We start from the raw sequence: 20,989 nt of genomic DNA on the forward strand, positions 1-20,989 counted from the left end.
GCAGGACCAACCTTCAGAGCTTAGCTAGTTTAGACTCAAAACTCAAACCTGGATCTGAATTATTAAGATTATTTGGACAAAACAGCTGAGATTAAAGCTGGAGGATATTTTTGTGCATGCTCTGTGAATCTGTGCATGTGTGCCAGATTCAGCTGGCAGCATAGGACCAAACAAATGGCATGTTTACAGATGAAGATAAAGCCTAATTTCTAAATCAGTCAAAAGATAATCTGAATAGAATAATTATGACTTAATGACAAGAAACCGTTCAGCGAGGATGTACCTACCTCTGACAAAGACGTAGGCTGAGTAGGTCTCATATCCAGACTTGGTGGTGACGCGCAGGGTATAGAGGCCCTCGTCTTCTTTGTTCAGGTGCGTGAGTGTCAGGGTGGCTCGATCTCCGCTCCAGTGCATGTGAGTCCATTTGGAGGGAGACAGCAGAACATCTGGAGTGCAGGTCATTAAGTATTAGCAAGGTGAGAAGTAAACATATTACAGTACAGAGAACAACTGATTTAAATCTACAAGAACTGTACATTACGGGCATTGTTCAGTATCACAGTAAGTCTTCCTACCATCTCTATACCACTCCACCTCTGGCTGGTAGCGATGCAGGGCAGGGTAGATGATGACTGTACACCCCAGACTCATGGTCTCACCCTCCCTTCCAAACGATACACCGAATTTATCAACAATGTGAGTCTGGAAGGTGATGCCGTACTCGGAAACTGGGCCAACTATACAAAAGGATGTGACAACAAAGTCACTGGCTGGTATCATTATTAAACAGTTTACACACACACACACACACACACACACAAATATATATAAAGAATCTCGCAAATTCAGACTACTGAGATTGAATTAAGTAGAACTACAGGTGTTGCACACATCAACTATCAAAGTTTTGCACCCAGATGGAAAACGGTGGAAAAGTGAGCGTGTATAAGATGTAAAAGGATAAAGGGCAAAAACAAATACAGACCAAAAGGGGGACTCTAAAACTTCACTGCAGCTCTCACAAAAACAACTGCTGAAATAATTCATGTTTTCATGCATTAAAAAATTAGTAGGCTACATTTTTGCACACTTACTATCTGCAGTTTAATTAGACTATTATGAATGTTACTGTGGATTTTTCTATTCAGACAAAAACGGCCATGCTTGGAGAAAATCGATTTCAGACCACACTCCCGACACCCTGTTACCTTCAGTAATGGCCCCTGCATTGTCAAAAAAGCAACAACAAAAATGTTAATGCAATAGCGCCCATTGTTCTTCTCCAAACATCCCACCACCCTGCTCCCCACTGGGGTTAGTTAGATTTATAACACAGCTGTTTACTATGCTGTGCTTTTAAATCCATTTGGACTCACTGGACGATCATCAATCATGTTGCAGGCATCTGTTTCATTAATAAAAAACTGTATGGTACATGCCCAGTTACACACCATGGAAAAAAATGGTAATCAGAAGGAAAAAATCTGCGTTTTCCCAGTGATTGCTTTGCTTTTCTTTTAATGTCAAAAACTGATTGCAAGTAGTTGTAATGGCCAACTGGACTCTGATTGTAATTAGCTGATGTGAATTTTTGTGTAAGTAGAAGGCAATAGATATACAAATTTCAAAGAACTTTGCTTCCACACTGTGTTTTTTGTCCTGTCTCTTCCCCCTCAGCCCTAACTGGTTGAGGCAGATGGCTCCCTGAGCCTCGGTTTGCTGGAGGTTTCTTCCTGTTGAAAGGGAGTTTTTCCTTCTCACTCTCGCCAAATGCTTGCTTATAGAGTAGTGTTTTCTGGTGGTTGGGATTTTCTCTTCATTATTGTAGGGCCTTTACCTTGCAATATAAAGAGCACTGAATCGACTGCTGTTGTGATTTGGCACTATATAAATAAAACTGAATTACACTCATTTGAAAAATGAAAAATAATTTGTGACTTTCGCTGATGTATCAGTTAATTGCTGTGTTATCAAAAGCAGATTGCATTCAAATACCAGCTTGATACTTGACTGCAGACTAATAGCAGACTGATTTTATCTTATTGCTGTTTGGATGCACCAACCTTGCTTTAAATACAACTGACCATGAGTGTTTTAACAGGCCTTAATCGTCATGTTCATAACCACCATTTTAAAAGCAGCAAGATCACAAGTTCATTGCACATGATCCCAGTCATTTTGGCCGTGCCAAGATCTCCACCCACTGTTTTCTGTAGCGTAACTGTTGCATCATTTTTTTCCAAAGACTGGAGGAGACCAAAACACAGCTCCAATGAAAGGACTTTATAAAAGAAGATAAATGTTGTTCAGAATCCGCTTATTTGCTAGTATAGCAATTTGCTGTTTAGAGTCTTTATTGACATATTTTACTTTCCAGTGGCCTGAAAAAAGTTCATTCATGAATTAAAACTGGCAGTAAATTCCAACTTACGCCTGGGTGCTGGCAGGAACTCATCCATTTCACCTTTGAACCCTATGAAGAACAGCAGGAGGCACTTTTAATACATTTCACATTTACAGATTGTTGTATGACTTTATCACACTGATGGAGAGAATTTTTGTTTTCATTTCACACACATGCAAATTTAAGTTGTCACACACTAATTTTAAACAGTTAATTAGGAAAATATAATTACTCTTGAGTTTTTTTTTTATATATGTTTTTGATGATCATGAGCATATTGGCATTAGCTGTGGAATTGGGTGAAACCTACTCTTGACAACAACGGAGGCAAATGCAGACAGCTCTCCCTGGGAGTTCATGGCAGAGACACGATACTGAGCTGTATCATCAAAATCACATCTGAAAGAGGAGAGCATCAGCTGATCAATGTCCATGATATGCACATGTTCGGTGTACTGTGTTAAGGATTCATGTGTACGGTGCCCCTCCCCCCAGCTCAACCTAATTCCTTTCAGCCATGTAAATAATACCAACTATGTGAGCCCAACTGTAAAACGTTCCATCACTCCTGGCCAGAAATACTCTGGCAAAAAATAGACACGCTGGTGATGTCACACGCATTAGGTGTTGTGGCTTTCTGTACATGAAGTGATCCGATGTGTGACGTGCCGACAGACTAGCAAGAAAGGTTAACTAATTTGATGGATAAGCAGTAGTTTAAAAAAAGAATAAATAAAGTAAAGCAATTTTATGACACTTTTTCCCCCTAGATGTTTTAATTTAAGAAAATGCAATTTCAACAGCACATCATAGGTTTTCTATGTGATAAAGAAATGCTGCTTTGGGATTAAACTGTAAGAGATAAATGTATAAAATTACAGAAAACACACAGATATAGGCTGTCCTAAAAGTCCTCCAGTTTTGGTGATTTGGTGAGTCAAGTTTATACTATTTAATTAGCCTGCACTAGAAAGTATTTGTGTATGTCTTCTATGCTCATAACGTTTAAGAGTACAGCTTGCTCACTGAACCTGCTAGCATTAGCAGCATTTTTAGCTTGAATGATGCATTATTAAACAGGCCATGTTATTAGATAAACATTTTAACATTGTCCACTGAATGTAACAGATATCCGTTAAACTGAATAGCAGCTTGTAGTAGTGGTTGAATTTATATTTTAAGCTGCATGTAATCTTAATGCTAGTGAATTGTTGTGCTACAAGTGATCAAACATGAAGCTCAACTCAGAGATGGGGTGCATCTGATGTAGACTAACTTCTACATAATACGGCTACATCTACTATCTTAGACTAGCTATCCTTAGACCACCTCTTTGTTATCAAGACCCTGGGCCTGTAGATTAAGTCATTTACACATAAGTCCATATATGGCTGAATGCTGAATCCAGGGCAAGATGCCTACTTTAAAAAATAACACTCAGTTTAAAGAATCCTAAATTTCAAAGTAAATATTTTAATTTTAACAAAGTATTTTTAATACATATACTACAAACCGAGGCCCAAGGAACATCAGTGTCAGCCTATCATATTTTGCCCCCAACAAACTTCTTTATTTCAACCCAATTTTGTGTCAGTCACTGGAAAACAGTGAAGATATTAAATAAACTTTATTTTCAGTATGTAATCATAACAAGTTCTTTGACTAATATATTTTATCTTAATGTCTAACATCTTAACTTCCATGATGTTCTGGTTACGTTTTTAAGTTAAACTTAATATACAGAGCTGTAGTATAGCACTATTTGGGATTCACAAGTTGCATGAAAATACCCTACCTTCTTTCAAAGGGCTCACTGGAAAATCTTCAAGGTGATGATGTGTATTGACATTAATTTATGGCATAAAATGTATGTGGACATCTACTTTAAGTACTGTGGATGGGAGAAACGACCTACTTGTTAATCTCCAGTGAGTGCACGCTGTATCTGCTCTCAATTTTGTACTTGCCAGGGTTGGCAAGCGGATCAAGCGCCACATTGTTTTTGTACCTTGAAAGACAAAAAAAGTTTGAAAAGAATAAAACAAAATCAAGCGAGGAAACATTAAAAACTAGATGGATCTAGATGGAATGGATAAAGATCATTTTTTGAAAGAACAGAGAGGAAAGACATAAGATTGTGTAGTTGGTGACCTACCAGACGACCCGTGGGTCGGGCCACCCACTGACAGTGCAGTGCAGCCGCACACACTGTTTCTCCCACACAGTGTGGGAGCGAGGTTTAATCACAAACTCTGGGGCGTGCATCAGGCTGTCTTCGTTCATACGCTTGAAGTGTTCCTCGTGTTCATGGATCTAAAGATAGAGCAAATCACTCAGGACAGTTTTTACCTTCTACCAACCACAACGTGCTCCACAATTACCATTTTCTTGTAGATACATTTAAATAAAACCAACACATCTACTTTAGATATTATCTTCACACATTACAACTGTAAGGATGTGTTCTTCCTTAGTCCTGTGAAAAGATGAGGTGTTGAGGTCTTGTCTGTTTGTTCACTATCCAGTATCTCAACACATAATACCACCAATGAGACACTGCTTCCCTCTGTCCGAAGAAACGTGATCTCCTGAAGAATTTGTCACCCAGTAGTAAGGCTGTGCGGCAGGGGAGGCATATAAATGCAGTGAGGGGGTAAGTGTGGTTTTTCATGATGCTCATTGAATGGCTGGGTACCAATTCACATAATCATCCAGGCACATAAATAACTTTCTTGTGTAAGGGGTAGTAATAACAACCACTTAGCCACAGACACTTTAAATTCCCAAGCACTGATGCAATCAACCATGGTCAGTTTTGCTACAATAAATAAATATTGTTGTGCTTTGTGGCCTGATATTGGCATTAGAATATGGATTTATTGTGATATTATAATAGAGGATGATCTACTATGATCCCACAAGTAATGAGCAATAAAAGCACAATATATAAGCACAGATGAATGGTGCAGATGATTCATTTGGATTAAGCATACTTCACCTATCTTGAGTTTCTTTGGAAAACCTTTTAACTAACAGCCAAAATCTTTTTTTCTTTTTTTAATCACATTATGTCAGTAAAATATAACTCAACACAATGGAAATGTTATACTTAATTGTTACTCAGTAGTTTAAGGACTACTTCACCACTACCCCATGTTTCCTCTGTTATGCCAAGCAATGCGAAGAGAAGAAGAATTAACAGTTATTCAGTAGTTACTCATTACTTAACCACTATTTAACCATTAACTACCATTTTTGTGTTCTCTTAAGTAAAGTGAAACCTGATAGTAAGTAATATTAGCTTATAATTATCTAAGCAGAATTACAGAATTATTCACTAATATACTCCCCAGCGACTGAGATGGCTGTACTGTGATTACAAAAGTACAAAAGCAAATTTGGCATGTCCTAAAGTTTACTGTAACATCACAAATACATAATGCTTATTTGTGATATCAAAGCTAAAGCCTAGCTTATACTTGGACAGCTTCCTGGTGCATTCTAATGTAAATTCTTCAAAGATGTCAACGTGGTCACAAAAAGTGGGCAGGCATATAGACGTCCGCATAGACCCTTGCACTCACCATTTGACGATGAAATTTGCATCACTCTGACCAGAGTGGACCTGAGTGGGCCCTAGCAGACTAACAGAAAGTATAATCCAGGCTCAAGAAACATTTTTCTGGGCTTTTGCAAAAGATATGTGCCATTATAATGCCACACAGGCATTTCCTTGACCCATGATACACTCTATGACCCTGTTATGGACTATGATATGTGCCTTAAATGTGAGAAGTGAGTCTGTAATGTCAAGAAGAAGACTGATTTACAAAAAAAATAAGTATGCAGGTTTTTGCAAGCGCATACAAACAACCAAACAGACCAAACCTAAGGCCCGTTTCTGTGATGTAAAATTCTAAGCAGTTCTCCATGTTTGCTTTAAAACTTTAAAGAACAGCACGGCTGCCTTGTGTGATCTCAAAACAGTGAGAACTGACCCTTTTATTCAGAGTGATGCGCTCAGCCGACTCGCGCATGGTCTCCTTCCTGGAGATGAGCTCAGACCTCTCCATCTCCAGGCCACTGGTGAACAAATCCCTGCGGGCCATGTATGCAGCAGTGTCTCTCACTCTTGCTTCCTCTGTATCTGAAAGTCCTGTAGCAAACTCTTGACTAGGAGGCAGCAAAGCAGAGCCAGGGATGGACGTGAAAGCAAGGCATGTTGTTAAAACTTTAGGCTGTTGAAAAGCAACCTTGGATTTCCAGTTCTACATAGAGGGATAGTTATTACCTGCCCCTGAAGATAGGCACTACATAGCCGATGATTTGGTTGTCTTTATCCACAGCCAAGTAAGTTGGCTTGGCTCTCTTGGGTGAGGGGCTTAGTCTGCTCTTCTCCAGGCCAGAGTGCGAAGACACGTTAAGTCTGAGACATACAGAGTACCATCAGCCTGGCACACAGCCAGACAGTGCAACCAACAACAGAAAAATGTGGGGACAAAGCCAAGGTCAGGGGTGGATGAGATGTGGATTAAAATTCAGTTGGAAAGTAGTGGAGATGGTTTAGTTGTAATTATTTTTTACAGCTTTGCACACCTCAGTTATTAAGTTTTCAACATCTATAACAACCATATGATGTGAAAGACAATACTGACACCGCTAACGACCACTAAAAGCAGCCAGTATTCGGTCATTAACAGATGAGTGTCCTTCATCTATGATGGTATCTCAGTGCATACCAAAATGTGAAACCCAGCTGTCCTACTGACTTCCATACTACATTTCATGTTTCTCTAAGAAAGATTTAGGGCAAAGTGAGAAATCCATCTTTAGTTTACGTAGAGCTTACAATCAATCAGTGGCCCAGTGGCCTAATGGATAAGGCATCAGCCTCCGGAGCTGGGGATTGTGGGTTCAAGTCCCACCTGGGTCGTAATCTTGTTCTGTAATGTTTATGCTAGAATCATTTATTACTGACAAACTGCTTTCAGGAAATGACTGTGGCTCATAGGGTGAAATATCCTGATGTAGGTAAGGAAATCTGTCCAGTGTCAACACTATAGCTTTGAATAGTTTTTGAGGATTCACAGAATGGCATAGCAAGTAGGACAGCTGCCCTCATTTTTCCTATGTCTATCTGAGTCAGTGTCCCTTTACCTCTGACCATTTCCAAGATTTTAATTGGAAAATCTCATAGAATTTGCGAGGGTGTGATATGAAGATTATCCCATATTACAAGAAACTCCTATAACCACATAAATGCAATCCTATCTTTGCCATAAAAGCAATGCTCCCTGCCTCCCCTCAGCACTGATCTGGGGTCTGGTGAGCTGCCTGAAGGGAAAGATGAGATAGTAAAATCTAAGCCCTCTGATGTGTTCACACTCTCCAGGCCAGAGTATTTAAGGATTTGCCAGATACCCTAATAGATAGGCTCACTATGGGAGCTTTGGTATTCCCTGGATAGAAAAGCTCAATATACTCCAAACTTTAAATGTCAGGAAATGTGAACTGATGACAAATCAGCAGCTCATGAACAGCTATCCTCTTAAAAATAAAGAGAAGCTGCCAAGTTTCCCACACTCACTAATTAAAAAGATTCACGGCACAGTGGATGAGTTTTCAAACGAACAAGACTGATAAACTATCTCTTCTTATTTTCATCCTAGTATGATACACAGGTCAAGATGCTATTTCAGTCAATTTATATAGCATATAGCTCTAATATAACATAACGTTGCATCCTTTCTAACGAATGCCATTCCTCTAAAGGTGACAGAAATTCCTGTAGCCCTTTTAGACACATTACTGTGTTAAAGGTAAGACTTGGTCAACATGCATGAAAACACAAAGGACATCTGTCAGGCTACATGCACAGGGCTTCATGCAGGACTCAAAGCTGTTTTCAATCCTCAGGTGTGTTTGAGGGGCGATCAAGGTGAAAGAAAACTCATGGGGGAGTAAGATGGTTACTTGGTGTCAAGGAAAGACGATCCCAGAGTTGTGTCAGGGAGGTGATCTCACAAGGGTGATGGAGGTGAACTTGATCAGCTGGGGTGGGGTAGGTGTTAGGGAGGTAGTAGGACTTTCCTGTCATAAAGAAAAAGGATTGATGAAGTTGATCCACCTCCCTTTCCTTCTCCTTACCCCCTGCTCCTGGTGGCGGCAGAGGCGCTGCCGCTAGCACTGTATCTGCTGCTGGCCTGGTACTGACTCACTTTAGACTGAGTCTCCTTGCTACGGTAGCCGCGGTCATAGTGGAGATGGTGCTTCTGGTAGAACGGTATAGATCCAGACATGCTGCAGGCCACTCCTCACACGAGCCCTGAGTTTCCGAGTTTCTTCCTGTCTATCTGCTTGTCTGTCAGGTTAGTTAGTGGTCAAGAGCATGTGGATTCACTGTCAATACAGGGTAGGTTCACAGCAAGCTTTTTGACTCTTTTTGCTGAACATAAATAGTTAATCTAATTGTCATAGTGGAAAAAATTAGACTGTACTAAGTGTACTAAAGGTATGATGGCCAAAAACTACAAATAGTTTCTTGATCAACAAAGACAGTTTAAGGGAACCATCATAAAACCTTTCAAATCAAACCTGCAACATCAGCTACAAAGACATGATATACAGTTTCAGGCAATCAGGCACTTTCTCGGCATGCTTACACAGACATATGCAACAACTACAACCTTGCATATCACATCTTACCCCCAAAGTAGTCACTTACTCTGGACAAACTCTCTCAATTCTAAGCTTTAAATGAAAAGATGGTCCAACTCCACACACTCTTAAGTTTGATATCCCAAGCAAACCCGCAGGTAGGCACACACACGGCTGCGGTCTACACAACAAAAATAATATTGGCCTTAGTCAGAGTCCAAGCAGCAGTCACAGCCTTTTATGGTGAGAGTGGAGATAAATATAGCTAGGAGCAGAGCTGGGGGGCAAGTCAACTCCCATAGTGCAAAACACTTATGGGTGCAGGTCTCTGCCAGTGGGCTTGATATGCAGGTAAATACAAGGCTAGTGTTTGAAGTTTAAATTGCCAATTAATGTCAAGGTTAAATTGTTAATATCACTTTTAGTGTTGCATTAAATCTATATAATATTAATTTTTTTACATGTTTTGTATTTATGAATGCTGCTTATTTATATTTGTCATTTTTAAATATTTACTACCACTTTTTTTTAAATTGAAATTGTGCCACACCACCAAAGCACCTCATCAACCAGCTTTTCCTCGAGGCCAAGCTTCCCCAGAGGTTCCCAAGGTTTTTCAGTATTCTTTAGTCAGTGTCTGATATCTTCTAATTTTGTTTTAAGTCTGTTAAGACTGTGATGGCTCAAAGCCCAAAGTGTGGCATTGCTGGTTAGCCTCCAGCAGCTTTTTATCTTGGCTTTTGACTGTAGCGGTCTCAGCTGTGACCGTTGCTAACTTTAGCAATGCTATTGTTATGCTCATTGCATACAACAAATGCCAGTTAATGTCTCTTTGTCACTCTCTCTTTCAGTGTCACTGTCATTTGGAGAAGTGCATGAGTGTCTCCTCTTGGTCACTCTGCTCATAAACAGCTACTAAGAAGGTCAAATAAATAAAACTCAGAATCCAGTGGCTAATAGAGCACATAAACATAAACTAACATGTTTCTATTTACATGCAAATGTAATCTACCTCGGGAGTTCAGTCATGTGATCTGTGTGTGTGTTTACATCCCTCCGAGGGCCGACGCAACAGCTGCCTGTGAGAAAATACACACAGTCACAGCAAGACTTCAGACACAAAACCCCGAGGCTTTCATTATTATATCTGGAGACTTTAACCATGCCACACTGGATTCTACTCTGGCTGCTTTTCACCAGTTTGTGAATTGTCCCACAAGGAGCAACAGGACAATTGACCTACTGTATGCTAATGTGAGAGATGCATACAGAGCCACCCCCCTCCCCCCACTAGGGAAGTCAGACCACAACCTGGTTTACCTACAGCCACAATACACACCCCTCGTCCAAAGGCAGCCTGTCACAACGCGCTCCATCCGGAGATGGACCCCAGAAAAGGAGGATGCTCTGAGAGACTGCTATGACACCACAGACTGGGATGTGCTCCTGAGCCCACATGGTGAGGACATAGAGGGGGCGACACACTGTCTTACAGACTACCTCAACTTTTGTGTGGACACAGTCGCCCCTGCTAAGACGGTACGGTGTTATCCTAATAACAAACCGTGGGTAACACAGGAAGTCAAAGCTGTCCTCAACATGAAGAAGAAGGCTTTCAGGAGCAAAGTGAAGGAGGAGATGAAAGCAGCACAGCGGGAGGTGAAACGCTGCCTGAGGGAAGCAAAGGACACCTACAGGAGGAAGGTGGAGCAGAAGTTGGAGAGGAACAATATGAGGGAGGTCTGGAATGGTGTGAAAACCATCACAGGCCACAACACCAAGAAAAGCACAGTGGGGGGGACTGTGGAGAAGGCAAACGAACTCAACAACTTCTTCAACAGGTTTGACCAGCCCACAACCCCCCCACCCTCACCCTCACCTTCACTACAGAGTCCTCTCCCCACTCTCCTGCCTCCCTCGCTTCCCCCCCTTCCTGACACCATGACACCCCCCTCCTTCAATCCCTCTCTCAGCAGCAAGACATCTCCCCCCCTCCCCTCCTCCCAAACATCTCCCAGTGTCACAGTGGATCAGGTCAGGAGGCAACTGAGGAAGCTTCGCCCCAGAAAGGCAGCAGGCCCAGACAAGGTGTGTCCTAGGATGCTAAAGGCGTGTGCTGCTGAACTTGGGGAGCCGCTACAACGAGTCTTCAACCTCAGTCTGCGACTGGGGAGAGTGCCCGCCCTATGGAAGACATCCTGCATCGTCCCGGTCCCCAAAAAGAACCGGCCCAATGAGCTGAATGACTTCCGACCGGTGGCACTGACGTCACATCTTATGAAGACTCTAGAGCGGCTCTTCCTCAACCTCCTCCGACCACAGGTACAACATGCCCAGGACCCACTACAGTTTGCATACAAGGTGGGTGTCGGAGTGGAGGATGCCATCCTGTACCTCCTACACAGAGCCCACTCACACCTGGATGGGGGAAAAGGCACGGTCAGGATCCTGTTTCTTGACTTTTCCAGTGCCTTTAATACCATCCGGCCCTGTATGCTTCAGGAAAAACTGAACAGGATGGAGGTGGACCCCTGCCTGGTGGCTTGGATCTCCGACTACCTCACCGACAGACCACAGTACGTCAGGCTGAAGGACATCACGTCTGACACTGTGGTCAGCAGCACAGGAGCACCACAGGGAACTGTGCTGTCCCCTCTTCTCTTCACCCTGTACACCTCTGACTTCTGCTACAACTCTGAATTATGCCACATTCAGAAGTTTGCAGACGACACAGCCATCATGGGGTGTATCTGGGATGATCAGGAAGAGGAGTACAGAAGTCTGGTGAGGAACTTTGTCGCATGGAGTCACACAAACCACCTGCAACTCAACACCTCAAAGACTAAGGAACTGGTTGTGGACTTCGGGAGGTCCAGAGAAGGTCCACTGCCAGTTCAGATAGAGGGGGAGGAGGTGGAGGTGGTCAACAAGTACAAGTACCTCGGGCTGTGGGTGGACAATAAACTGGACTGGTCATGCAACACAGAGCACCTGTATAAAAAAGCCCAAAGCCGACTGTACTTCCTCAGGAGGCTGAGGTCTTTTAACATCTGCAGGAAGCTCCTGAGGATGTTTTACCAGTCAGTGGTTGCTGGAGTACTTTTCTATGCTGTGGTGTGCTGGGGGAGCAGCACAGCAAAGAAGGACTCATCCAGGCTGGAGAAACTGATCAGGAGGGCTAGCTCTGTGGTCGGCAGAAGCTGGACACTCTGGTGACAGTGGCAGAGAAAAGGACATTAAAGAAACTGATGGACATTATGGACAATGCCAGGCATCCTCTGCACACGGCCATAAACAATCAGAAGAGTCTGTTCAGTGACAGGTTGCTTCTCCCCAAGACAAGAACTAACAGACTTAAAAACTCCTTTGTCCCACACGCCATCAAACTGTTTAACTCCTCTCTGGAGGGGAGAGGGAGGGGAAACAGGAGGACAAAGGAGGGGGGAACAACTAAGCTGTAGTGCCTCTTCACCTCACTGTACAATACCTTGTGCAATACTTTTTGTAAATAGTCAACAGTGCAATAGACTCAATACTTGAAATGTGCAATTCACTTGTATTTTTATTTTTTATTCCTATTTATTCTATTTATCCCCTTTGTATATTTTATTTATATTTGTCTCTGTATTTATGTGTGTGTGTGTGTGTGTGTGTGTGTGTGTGTGTGTGTGTGTGTGTGTGTGTGTGTGTGTGTGTGTGTATATATATAACAGTTCTGTAACTGTAACTTTGGTCGTTGCTGTGCTTTTTTTGGAAGTCGAATTTCCCAGAGGAACCCACCCGAGGGATTAATAAAGTTCTATCTTATCTTATCTTATCTTATCTTATCTTATCTTAAATATAGTGAGCTTTACGTCATTTGCCTGGTGGAGATAATTTGAGCTCTATCTGTGTTTGGACTTTGTTCTGGAATTTGACTTCAGGTCAAACATCTGACAATTTCCATGGCAAAAATATCATGTCAGTGGGCACTTCAGGGGCTTTTGTTCTGACCATTCTTTCCTTTTTGGCTCTCACTCATCAGTGTTCAACATAATACGGTCAGCAATCAGCATGACAGCATACCTTAAACATTATGGCAGCAACATGAAGTGTGAGCCCATTAAAAGAGATAAGCCCACCTCTGTACACTGAGGGAGCTAGTACAAGACATTAAGCAGGGTCACAGTACTTCATTCTGTCTAATGAAAATAGCTTACCCACTAAACAAGCCTCCAAGGTGATAGATTTGAACTGGTTGCATTAACTGAAAAACAAGGGAGTTGCAGAAATCATCAGATAAACAGCAAGTTTGTCTGCGACTGGTTTCACGTGTGAACATCCAGCTCCAAATCAAATCAAACACAACTTTTCATTATGCATTAAATCAAAGTTCAAACTCCATCCAAACTCCGGAGGCCCTGGCGGACTGACCCCCGGGTGCCAAGACTGGCAATAGGGACAAAGTTCAAACTAATTAACATATTGTTTCAATTTGCCTAGTCTTAATCAGTTTATTATAACTTGTGTGTACAAGTGTGTATTTCATAAGTGTGTGCTGTTTAGGGAATCTGCAGATTTTCTCTTTTCAGTCAAACTTGTCTTGTTTACTTTGTATCGAGGCCTCAGTTTCAATAGAAAACCTCTCAACAAGACAAAGAAAATTACATTTCTTTTTTCATTTTAATGAACTGAGTGCTAATAACAAGTTAGATGGTTTCTCTCCTTTTTAGTCTAGATGATGTGATGTCTATGTTTTTCAAAAAAGAACTCAAATTTTGATGTGTCTCAGCACAGAACTGTTTAAAACTTTCACATAATTTGGCTTCTTTGCACGATAAAGTTTGATTCTGCATTTTAGGATGGCACGATCTACTGTGTGCACAGACACAGTTTTCTGGGCCAATGTTCAACACAGGTCTAACTGAGCTGATGATACAACCATTCACACCTGCAGTCAATTTAGAAGCTCCCGTAAACTCAACATACATGTCTTTGTACAGTTGGAAGAAGTGTGAGTACCTGAAGAGGAAAATGTGCAAAACCAGCATTTAAAGACCCGACCATGGCAGCAGATCCATACCCAGAACCTCCTTGCTAGGAGCTAACACAGTGCTAGCCGCTGCTCCACCATGCCACATATAAATTCATAGTTCATATTCATATTTTCTTAAGTATTCAAACAGTATGAAAATCCCTCCATTGTTGGATTCATCTGGCTTGCACAGAACTGTTATAGTATTTTTTTTTCTAATTATCCTTTTACATTATATTCTACACACAGACCTTCATCATCCCCTCCATACTCACCAATGCTACATTTTAAAGCCGCTGTGTTACACCACAAGCTACAGTAAACTGCATAATTAGTGCGTATGACTGAGCATCAAAGAACAGCATGTAGCTGCTCAGTATCTCCTACCAAAAACATCTAAATAGCCCTGAAAATAAGCCCCATTCACCAAACAGCTGCCACCCACAGCTGATAAACTCTTCCTCAAAATACTAGCTTGTTTGAAAGTTTAAAGTTTGTATTGGCACAGTGAAGTCCCCATGGTATATGAAGAGTATCATAGTCTACATAAATATGTTTTACAGAATACAGTTGATTTTATCACCTTATTGAAACAGTTTGCACTTAGTTATTATGACTGTAAGTAAAGCACAAAACTGGTAAATATAAAGCCTGTGAAGTCTTGTATTATTGACACGTTTGAATGACCACAAAGGTGTAGGTGTATTCAACTCAAGGTTACAGTTTTGAGGTTATGGTTAGCTCTGGTGTAATGGTACATTATACTGAGAGGTTTTTCTAGTGTTGTGTGGGGTTCCCACTTCAAAAACAGAAATGATTTGCTTAACCACAATATTACTCTGACTCACTAAGATTTGAACAGAAAGACAGTTCACAGCAATGAACTGAGTTTAGCTGTCCAGGAAATTCCCACTGTATGGATATCAGGGGATCTGTTGAGGCTATTTTTATCTTCTGTGTTTGTGCTGCATCAATGCTTTGAAGCTATATAAAGTTCGGAGATATGAACATATTCAGTTCACACGAAGTGACACTCTAAGAAAGGTAAGTAAATATCTCAAGAAGTGTTTAAATATGCATGAGAAGTTTCATATGTAAGTAGCAGCCTCTAGTGGGTGAATGCAGTACTGCAATTCTAAGTAAAAATAAATAAATAAATGCAAAACTTAAAATACAATCGTAAAATATTTTCCAACATTAATTTTCTCTTTTCATTTTGAGTGGCTCGGTTGTGTCTCTCCTAAACACAGAGGAGGAGTAGAAACTAACAGTTTGGTATCTATATGTATAATTGTAAAAGTCTGGTTATTGTAAAATATATAAATATTCATGAGTCATGACACTCATTTTGTTATCAGCTTTGAAAGTGCAGTGCTAAAGGTAAGTGAACCATGCACAGTTTAAATTTGTTGTAGCTTTTTTTTTTAGATAATTATTTTGTAAACAAAATTAGTTTAACTACTAAAATCACAAATTAAGTGTGGCATACAACGAAAAAAATGATTTTACTGTTACTTATCTTCTGTAACCGGACCCACTCAATGAGCCACATTCCCCTTTTCGGGCATGCCTGGGCAATGCGTTCATGAGGCAGCACACAACCATATGCTTCACCTCTTTGTATGTTTGAAGCTTTAAACTAGGCTTCTTCCTCTGGCTTTGCTGCGAGTAAAACTTTTTCCAGTGTGAAGCTGTTTCCCTAACACTGAAACTGATATGACAGGTGGACAACAAAGGCAGACGTGGCCTGTTTTAACTGTGAGTCAATAGTTCCACGTGTTGCTTTTGAAGCCCTGCAGCAGTAATCCTCTGTTTACAGCAATGACTGTGGTACCAACTGTTGTCTGACCCATCGTCGGACAGGTCGGACTATAATTATCCTCTATGTCAACATTTCTTCATTTTGTTATGGTTTAGTATTTGACTTCCTTCAATATTTCATTATCTTTTCCTGTTCGATTTACCTATTCAAATCTTCAACGAGGACGTTCCCAGGAAGACATCATAACATATTCTTCAACAATAAATAACACGTAAACAACATTAAAAGCCCAATGATAATGCAACAAAGGAGAATCATAAATAACAAATGATCAGTGTCAACGTAGTTTAGTTATGAGGATGACCCAAATATGACCCAAATATGACCAAATTTCTGTTTTTCCATTAAAGGAATGAATGAAATCAGCTGTTAGAAACGTGTTTAAAAAATACATTAAAGATAAATTTATGTGTTGAATAGTTTAGAAAATAAGAGAAACGTTAGAATAAATAAAATATGGAATTTAAAAAATTCCATCCTCCCACGGGGATCATTGAAACTACACACCTTTCCTTAATTGCTCATCGCAGGGAGGATGTATGTCGCTATTTCCTTAAAAGGACATATCCTTGAAAGTCAATGCAGGCAGAGAGTGGAAGTTACAATTACTCCAAAGAGGGAAGTGTTAAAAATTATTTTGTATTTTATTGCTAATAATGCTAGAATTATTTAGATATGTTTTCAAACGGAGTTTTAGACAAGTTATTTAAGAATTACAATTAGACTGAAACATGCAATTAATTCCAAATGAGAAATAATGGCTTCATTCTTGACCGGCACCCCCATAGTTCTTCATTGGTTTGGTCTGGTGTTCTGTACGGAACCCAGCAATATTATGAGGAAGTGAAGGGCGGTGGTTGAGAAAAAGAACGGCACAGGGCTAGCTGACGGTTTTCTGGAAGTTGTCAGGTAAGTCTGTGTTTATATCTTATTTTAAAGAGCTATTTAGTTGCATTAAACACACTCTGATATATACAAAACACGGATTTAATCCCGCTGCTAAAACTTCATATCTTAAAAGAAAACGTAATGTGTTGCTCACTCGTTGGTAGCCTTGAAAACACGGCTAACAGTTAGCCGCGTAGCTAATGGCTCTGTTACGAAATTGGTCGCAAGTAAAGAAATATTTTCAGCTAGTAAATCCCGCGGTTAGCTTCGTGAGTTGAAAATGTGTTTGTGAATTGGGTTATCGCCAGTGACTGTTGGGTATTTCATATAAATTATGTTGGTTAATACAGGCCGCAAACCAGAAGAGTGTGCAGGTACGGTCAGCTTTTTAAATCATATAAATATCGTGTTTAACTTTTTTGGCTTATTCGAAGTTAATTAATGTCAATTGTGCATTTGTATGACCGCTGGGGAGAAGAGAACATTTAATTAAAAACGCGTAAATATGATATATGCGTAAATCAGCTTTAGTTGTTAGTCAGTCGACACGGTTAACCAACAATCACCAGCTGTCTTCAGTCAGCTTTTCAGATTCATTCTCAGTAGGCATAACATTTGTCATTTTATTCTATTTTTTTATTTAATAAGTTATAGGGTAAGACGTTGCTCATATTTTCTTTCCTTTTTTGTTGCACTTGTCAGTGTTTCAGATAATATCAGCCCACATCACTGTTTTTACAGGGCATCACATGCATAGCGAGATAATACTTGCTGCCTGAGCTGGTTGAATCCATTTTCCATGAGCGCAGAGCAGCAAAACCCAAAGTGTCTGTCAACATAAAGATGTTAACGTGGGGACAGTTCAACTCTTTATTCAAGACTTTGCCTGATAAGGGCATCTGTCCTCACATCGGTAGTTTTCCTACCCTCTTTGAAAGCAGTGAGCTGATCAACCTAGAAAGATGAGGAACATTTCCATTTATAGCTCAGTGAGGGACACCTCACTGGGGATTTGCTGCCAGAGAATTATATTACCCTGCTACTCATGTGTGGATGTGACTGACAAACTCTTATTTTGAATAATGGCATCATCTACTTTGATCTAAATGCTGAATTGTGCTGCCAACTTTTGTCTGTCTTGTGGTGTTTTCTTCCACATTGTGCCTTGGCAAATGATGCTGTTTCCTGTAAATGGGGAATAAGTTGGCATTCATCCCTATAACATTGCATCCTGATTGGAATTCTTGAAGTCTTTTCAATCAAATGAAAAGTCTTTTAGTTTAGTCTTATCAGATGTAGAAATCAACCCAACCTAAATCAGTTTCCAGTTTGTTTCTCAGTAGTTAATCAAATGGAGCTGTAATTCAAAAAGATGTGTAACCTGATGTCTGTTAATTTCCACAGAAACAAAACATTCACAATGTCTAGCAAAAGGGCTAAGGGAAAGACCACGAAGAAGCGCCCTCAGCGCGCCACTTCCAATGTCTTCGCCATGTTTGACCAGTCCCAGATTCAGGAGTTTAAGGAGGCCTTCAACATGATCGACCAGAACCGAGATGGGTTTGTCGACAAAGAGGACCTCCACGACATGCTTGCCTCGCTGGGTGAGTAAAATTCTCAGACGTCTTAAGGAGGTCTAATGTATGCCATTCATGCTCTGTTCGTATTCATTTGGGTGTGTACTGATGTTAGCTGTGCTTAAACTGGTTCTACAGGCACACGTATTTAAATTTGCTTTTAGCTGTTAATAAAAATAATGATTGCCTCTATCATTTGAGCCTTTCAGGTTTATGAGTAGAGAAAAGGTGCTCTTCATAGATCTATACTGGTTCATTAGAAGAAAATGGTGCAGTAACTGCTGTGTGACCTGTTCCTGCCAATGCTACTGCTATGCAGGGTTTCCACCCATGTATTTCAAGCTCCTAAACGGAGCCGCCTACCCAGTCTAATGTCTGAAAACAGCTGGTAATTTTAAGCTTGGCTTTAGGACGAGAAGTACAGCTGCTGTTTAATATACCTTTTTATTTTAACACATTCAGTAAGCTGTGAAAGGGTTAGAACTGCTAAGCAAAAGACCCAGGCAAATGTTACAACTTATTACTCTTTTACTCTTGGTCTTATAACTTGTCCGGCAGAAACCCTACACTTAAAAGGCTTCACTCTGCTTCTTTGATAGGAAGCACAATGAAAATAATAATGGTTTGAAGCTGGGATTAGCTGGCTGAAGTTGCTTTATAGAGAAATAAACACAGGGCTCTCGGTACAGAGAACATTGAAGGCAGTAAGATGTTTGCCCAATTTAGTTTTGTTCCTATTAGGATAAGAAGTTGTTTGAAAATAGAAAAGTCTCCTCTGAATTCAGTTTGCATCACATATGTTTATCTACACAGGCAAAAATCCCAATGAGGACTACCTGGAGGCCATGATGAATGAAGCTCCTGGGCCCATCAACTTCACCATGTTCCTCACCATGTTTGGAGAGAAGCTCAATGGCACAGACCCCGAGGATGTGATCAGGAATGCATTTGCTTGCTTTGATGAGGAGGGGACAGGTAACTTCCTGTTGGTGACCCACAGTCTCATGGGGTTTTTTTTGTTTTTGCTTTTTTTAATTTGAAGAGGGAACTGTTGCAGTTTCTTATCTGATTTTGACCATTATCCACTTCAGGTTTCATCCAGGAAGATTACCTCAGAGAGCTGCTCACAACAATGGGTGACCGGTTTACAGATGAGGAGGTGGATGAGCTCTTCAGGGAGGCCCCCATTGACAAGAAGAATAATTTCAACTATGTGGAGTTCACACGCATCCTAAAGCACGGAGCCAAGGATAAGGACGATTAAGGAGCTACACCAGCGTTCTCTCTGTGCCCTCCACCTCTCTGTCGTCAGCTAGATCACCATGCTGCATGTCTCAACTCCAGTTTAAACCCTATTTTAAACAAACCAAAGCAATAACTATCAACACGGTTTGCTGTGAACTTCCAGTATTGCCAAATTTACACATCTTAGAAGAAAAATCTGAATAGTGTTGTTTTGTCATGTAAAGATGTGAAGTGGCAGCACTTGGAAAGCTCTAAGGAAATGCATCTTTGCAATTCATGTGATTGGGTTTAGCTGAGTTTTTACATTTTCTAATATAAACTTTTTAAATAAAAGCCCTCTATCAAGTTGTATTTTGCTGTTTCCCTTCCATAAATGACAACTGAAATAAGTGTTGCATTATCTTGTCTTTATTTTATTGCCTCGGGTGAAACAAAATTCTTAAGCAACAGATTTCCCCCCCCCCCCCCCTCATTGGGATTTTTGTCAAGTCTCTACAAGCCTGCTCTTCCTCCGATCCAATTCAATCAGCATGTGCAGGCTAGCACTAGGTGATGTTTGTGCAAAGTCCAGTGCAAACAGTAAAATCTGACCTTTATAAAAATGAAAGGAAAACTGCTCAGTACATACCTGCATGCTGTCTGCTTCATATCAGGGAGTGATCTAGTATAATAAAAATGCTTATCTATGAAACATATACAAAAGGATGCTAACCTACCAGATGAGAAGGACGGGCTTAAATCCATCCTGGAACTAAATTTTCTTTGGTTTTTGGCAGAACTACATTTACAGTGTTCATTTCCCAAAATCTTGTTTGAGCGATGACGCTAAATCAGTCTGCACTTTACAGCTGCGCCCTCTTTAAATGACAGTCCATGCTTTAAATGGCAGGTTAAAATACAAAATTAAGACCACTTAACCCTCCTGTTATGTTGCGGGTCAGATTGACCCAGAACAGAAGAGATGTCATCTGCATCACTACAGAAAACGAAAATAAAAAATCTAAATTGTAAAATAATCAATGGCAGTATTTCTGACACTTTTGGATGAGTAAATTTGTCCCGGGTCAAATTAACCCAGGAGCATAATTGGTGTTCCTGGAAACCAACATAACAGGAGGGTTAAGCTATGACGACCGGCCGCAAACTCAAAACGTTATTTTGAATAGGCTTGTGCAGTGATAATGTCGCCCTCTAGTGTCTGAGTGGAAGGTTCAAACCACATGACGCTGCCTTCAATGATGCCTCGATTATTGGACATACAAAACCTATGAAGGTCAGAAAACTATTAAAACGAGTTATCGGAAATGAACATTTATTGCGAAGAGACTAAGAGAAGTGAAGGTTACAGTGAAAGTATGGATTTCAGACACTGCTTCTTT

The 20,989-nt window shown here is 40.6% G+C and overlaps 2 protein-coding genes and 1 non-coding gene across 9 annotated transcripts in view; 2 read left to right on the plus strand and 1 right to left on the minus strand.

Moving 5' to 3' along the window:
- Window positions 1-9,290, minus strand: part of myom1b (myomesin 1b) — a 33,051-nt gene extending 23,761 nt beyond the window's left edge. For 2 of the 7 annotated variants that reach the window (XM_086306508.1, XM_086306505.1), the window contains exons 1-11: window positions 9,132-9,290; window positions 8,555-8,768; window positions 6,699-6,833; window positions 6,406-6,580; window positions 4,563-4,720; window positions 4,323-4,415; window positions 2,718-2,806; window positions 2,435-2,476; window positions 1,212-1,226; window positions 579-740; window positions 288-449 (exon numbers count right to left, since the gene is read on the minus strand). In XM_086306508.1, the coding sequence (XP_086162634.1) occupies window positions 288-449; window positions 579-740; window positions 1,212-1,226; window positions 2,435-2,476; window positions 2,718-2,806; window positions 4,323-4,415; window positions 4,563-4,720; window positions 6,406-6,580; window positions 6,699-6,833; window positions 8,555-8,706 (1,183 nt within the window). In that variant the 5' untranslated portion in view covers window positions 8,707-8,768; window positions 9,132-9,290. Of the gene's footprint in view, window positions 1-287; window positions 450-578; window positions 741-1,211; window positions 1,227-2,434; window positions 2,477-2,717; window positions 2,807-4,322; window positions 4,416-4,562; window positions 4,721-6,405; window positions 6,581-6,698; window positions 6,834-8,554; window positions 8,769-9,112 lie in introns of all 7 variants that reach the window. The other 5 variants (XM_086306509.1, XM_086306507.1, XM_086306506.1 and 2 more) reach the window with 4 other exon arrangements.
- Window positions 7,268-7,340, plus strand: trnar-ccg (transfer RNA arginine (anticodon CCG)). Its single transcript has one exon. It is a non-coding gene; the product is annotated as a tRNA-Arg (tRNA).
- Window positions 9,291-16,651: 7,361 nt separating the features above from the next.
- On the plus strand, window positions 16,652-19,999 carry myl12.1 (myosin, light chain 12, genome duplicate 1). The gene is made up of 4 exons (XM_086306513.1): window positions 16,652-16,809; window positions 18,193-18,392; window positions 19,179-19,340; window positions 19,457-19,999. The coding sequence occupies exons 2-4, from the start codon at window positions 18,209-18,211 to the stop codon at window positions 19,627-19,629; spliced, it is 519 nt and encodes a 172-aa protein (XP_086162639.1). The 5' UTR covers window positions 16,652-16,809; window positions 18,193-18,208; the 3' UTR covers window positions 19,630-19,999.
- Window positions 20,000-20,989: the final 990 nt, after the last annotated feature.

The sequence above is a fragment of the Aulonocara sp. 'chitande type north' Nkhata Bay genome, linkage group LG9 (assembly GCF_057382095.1).
Source record: "Aulonocara sp. 'chitande type north' Nkhata Bay isolate Kocher_YH1m ecotype deep benthic linkage group LG9, A_spYH_male_GT1.1, whole genome shotgun sequence".
NCBI lineage: Eukaryota > Metazoa > Chordata > Actinopteri > Cichliformes > Cichlidae > Aulonocara > Aulonocara sp. 'chitande type north' Nkhata Bay.

What these genes read in the sequence shown, in the direction of transcription:
- myl12.1 (XM_086306513.1), top strand. Translation starts at nt 18,209, where the DNA reads ATGTCTAGCAAAAGGGCTAAGGGAAAGACCACGAAGAAGCGCCCTCAG. An exon ending in CGACATGCTTGCCTCGCTGG is followed by an intron (nt 18,393 to 19,178) that starts GTGAGTAAAATT and finishes TTATCTACACAG; the next exon opens with GCAAAAATCCCAATGAGGAC. An exon ending in CTTTGATGAGGAGGGGACAG is followed by an intron (nt 19,341 to 19,456) that starts GTAACTTCCTGT and finishes TATCCACTTCAG; the next exon opens with GTTTCATCCAGGAAGATTAC.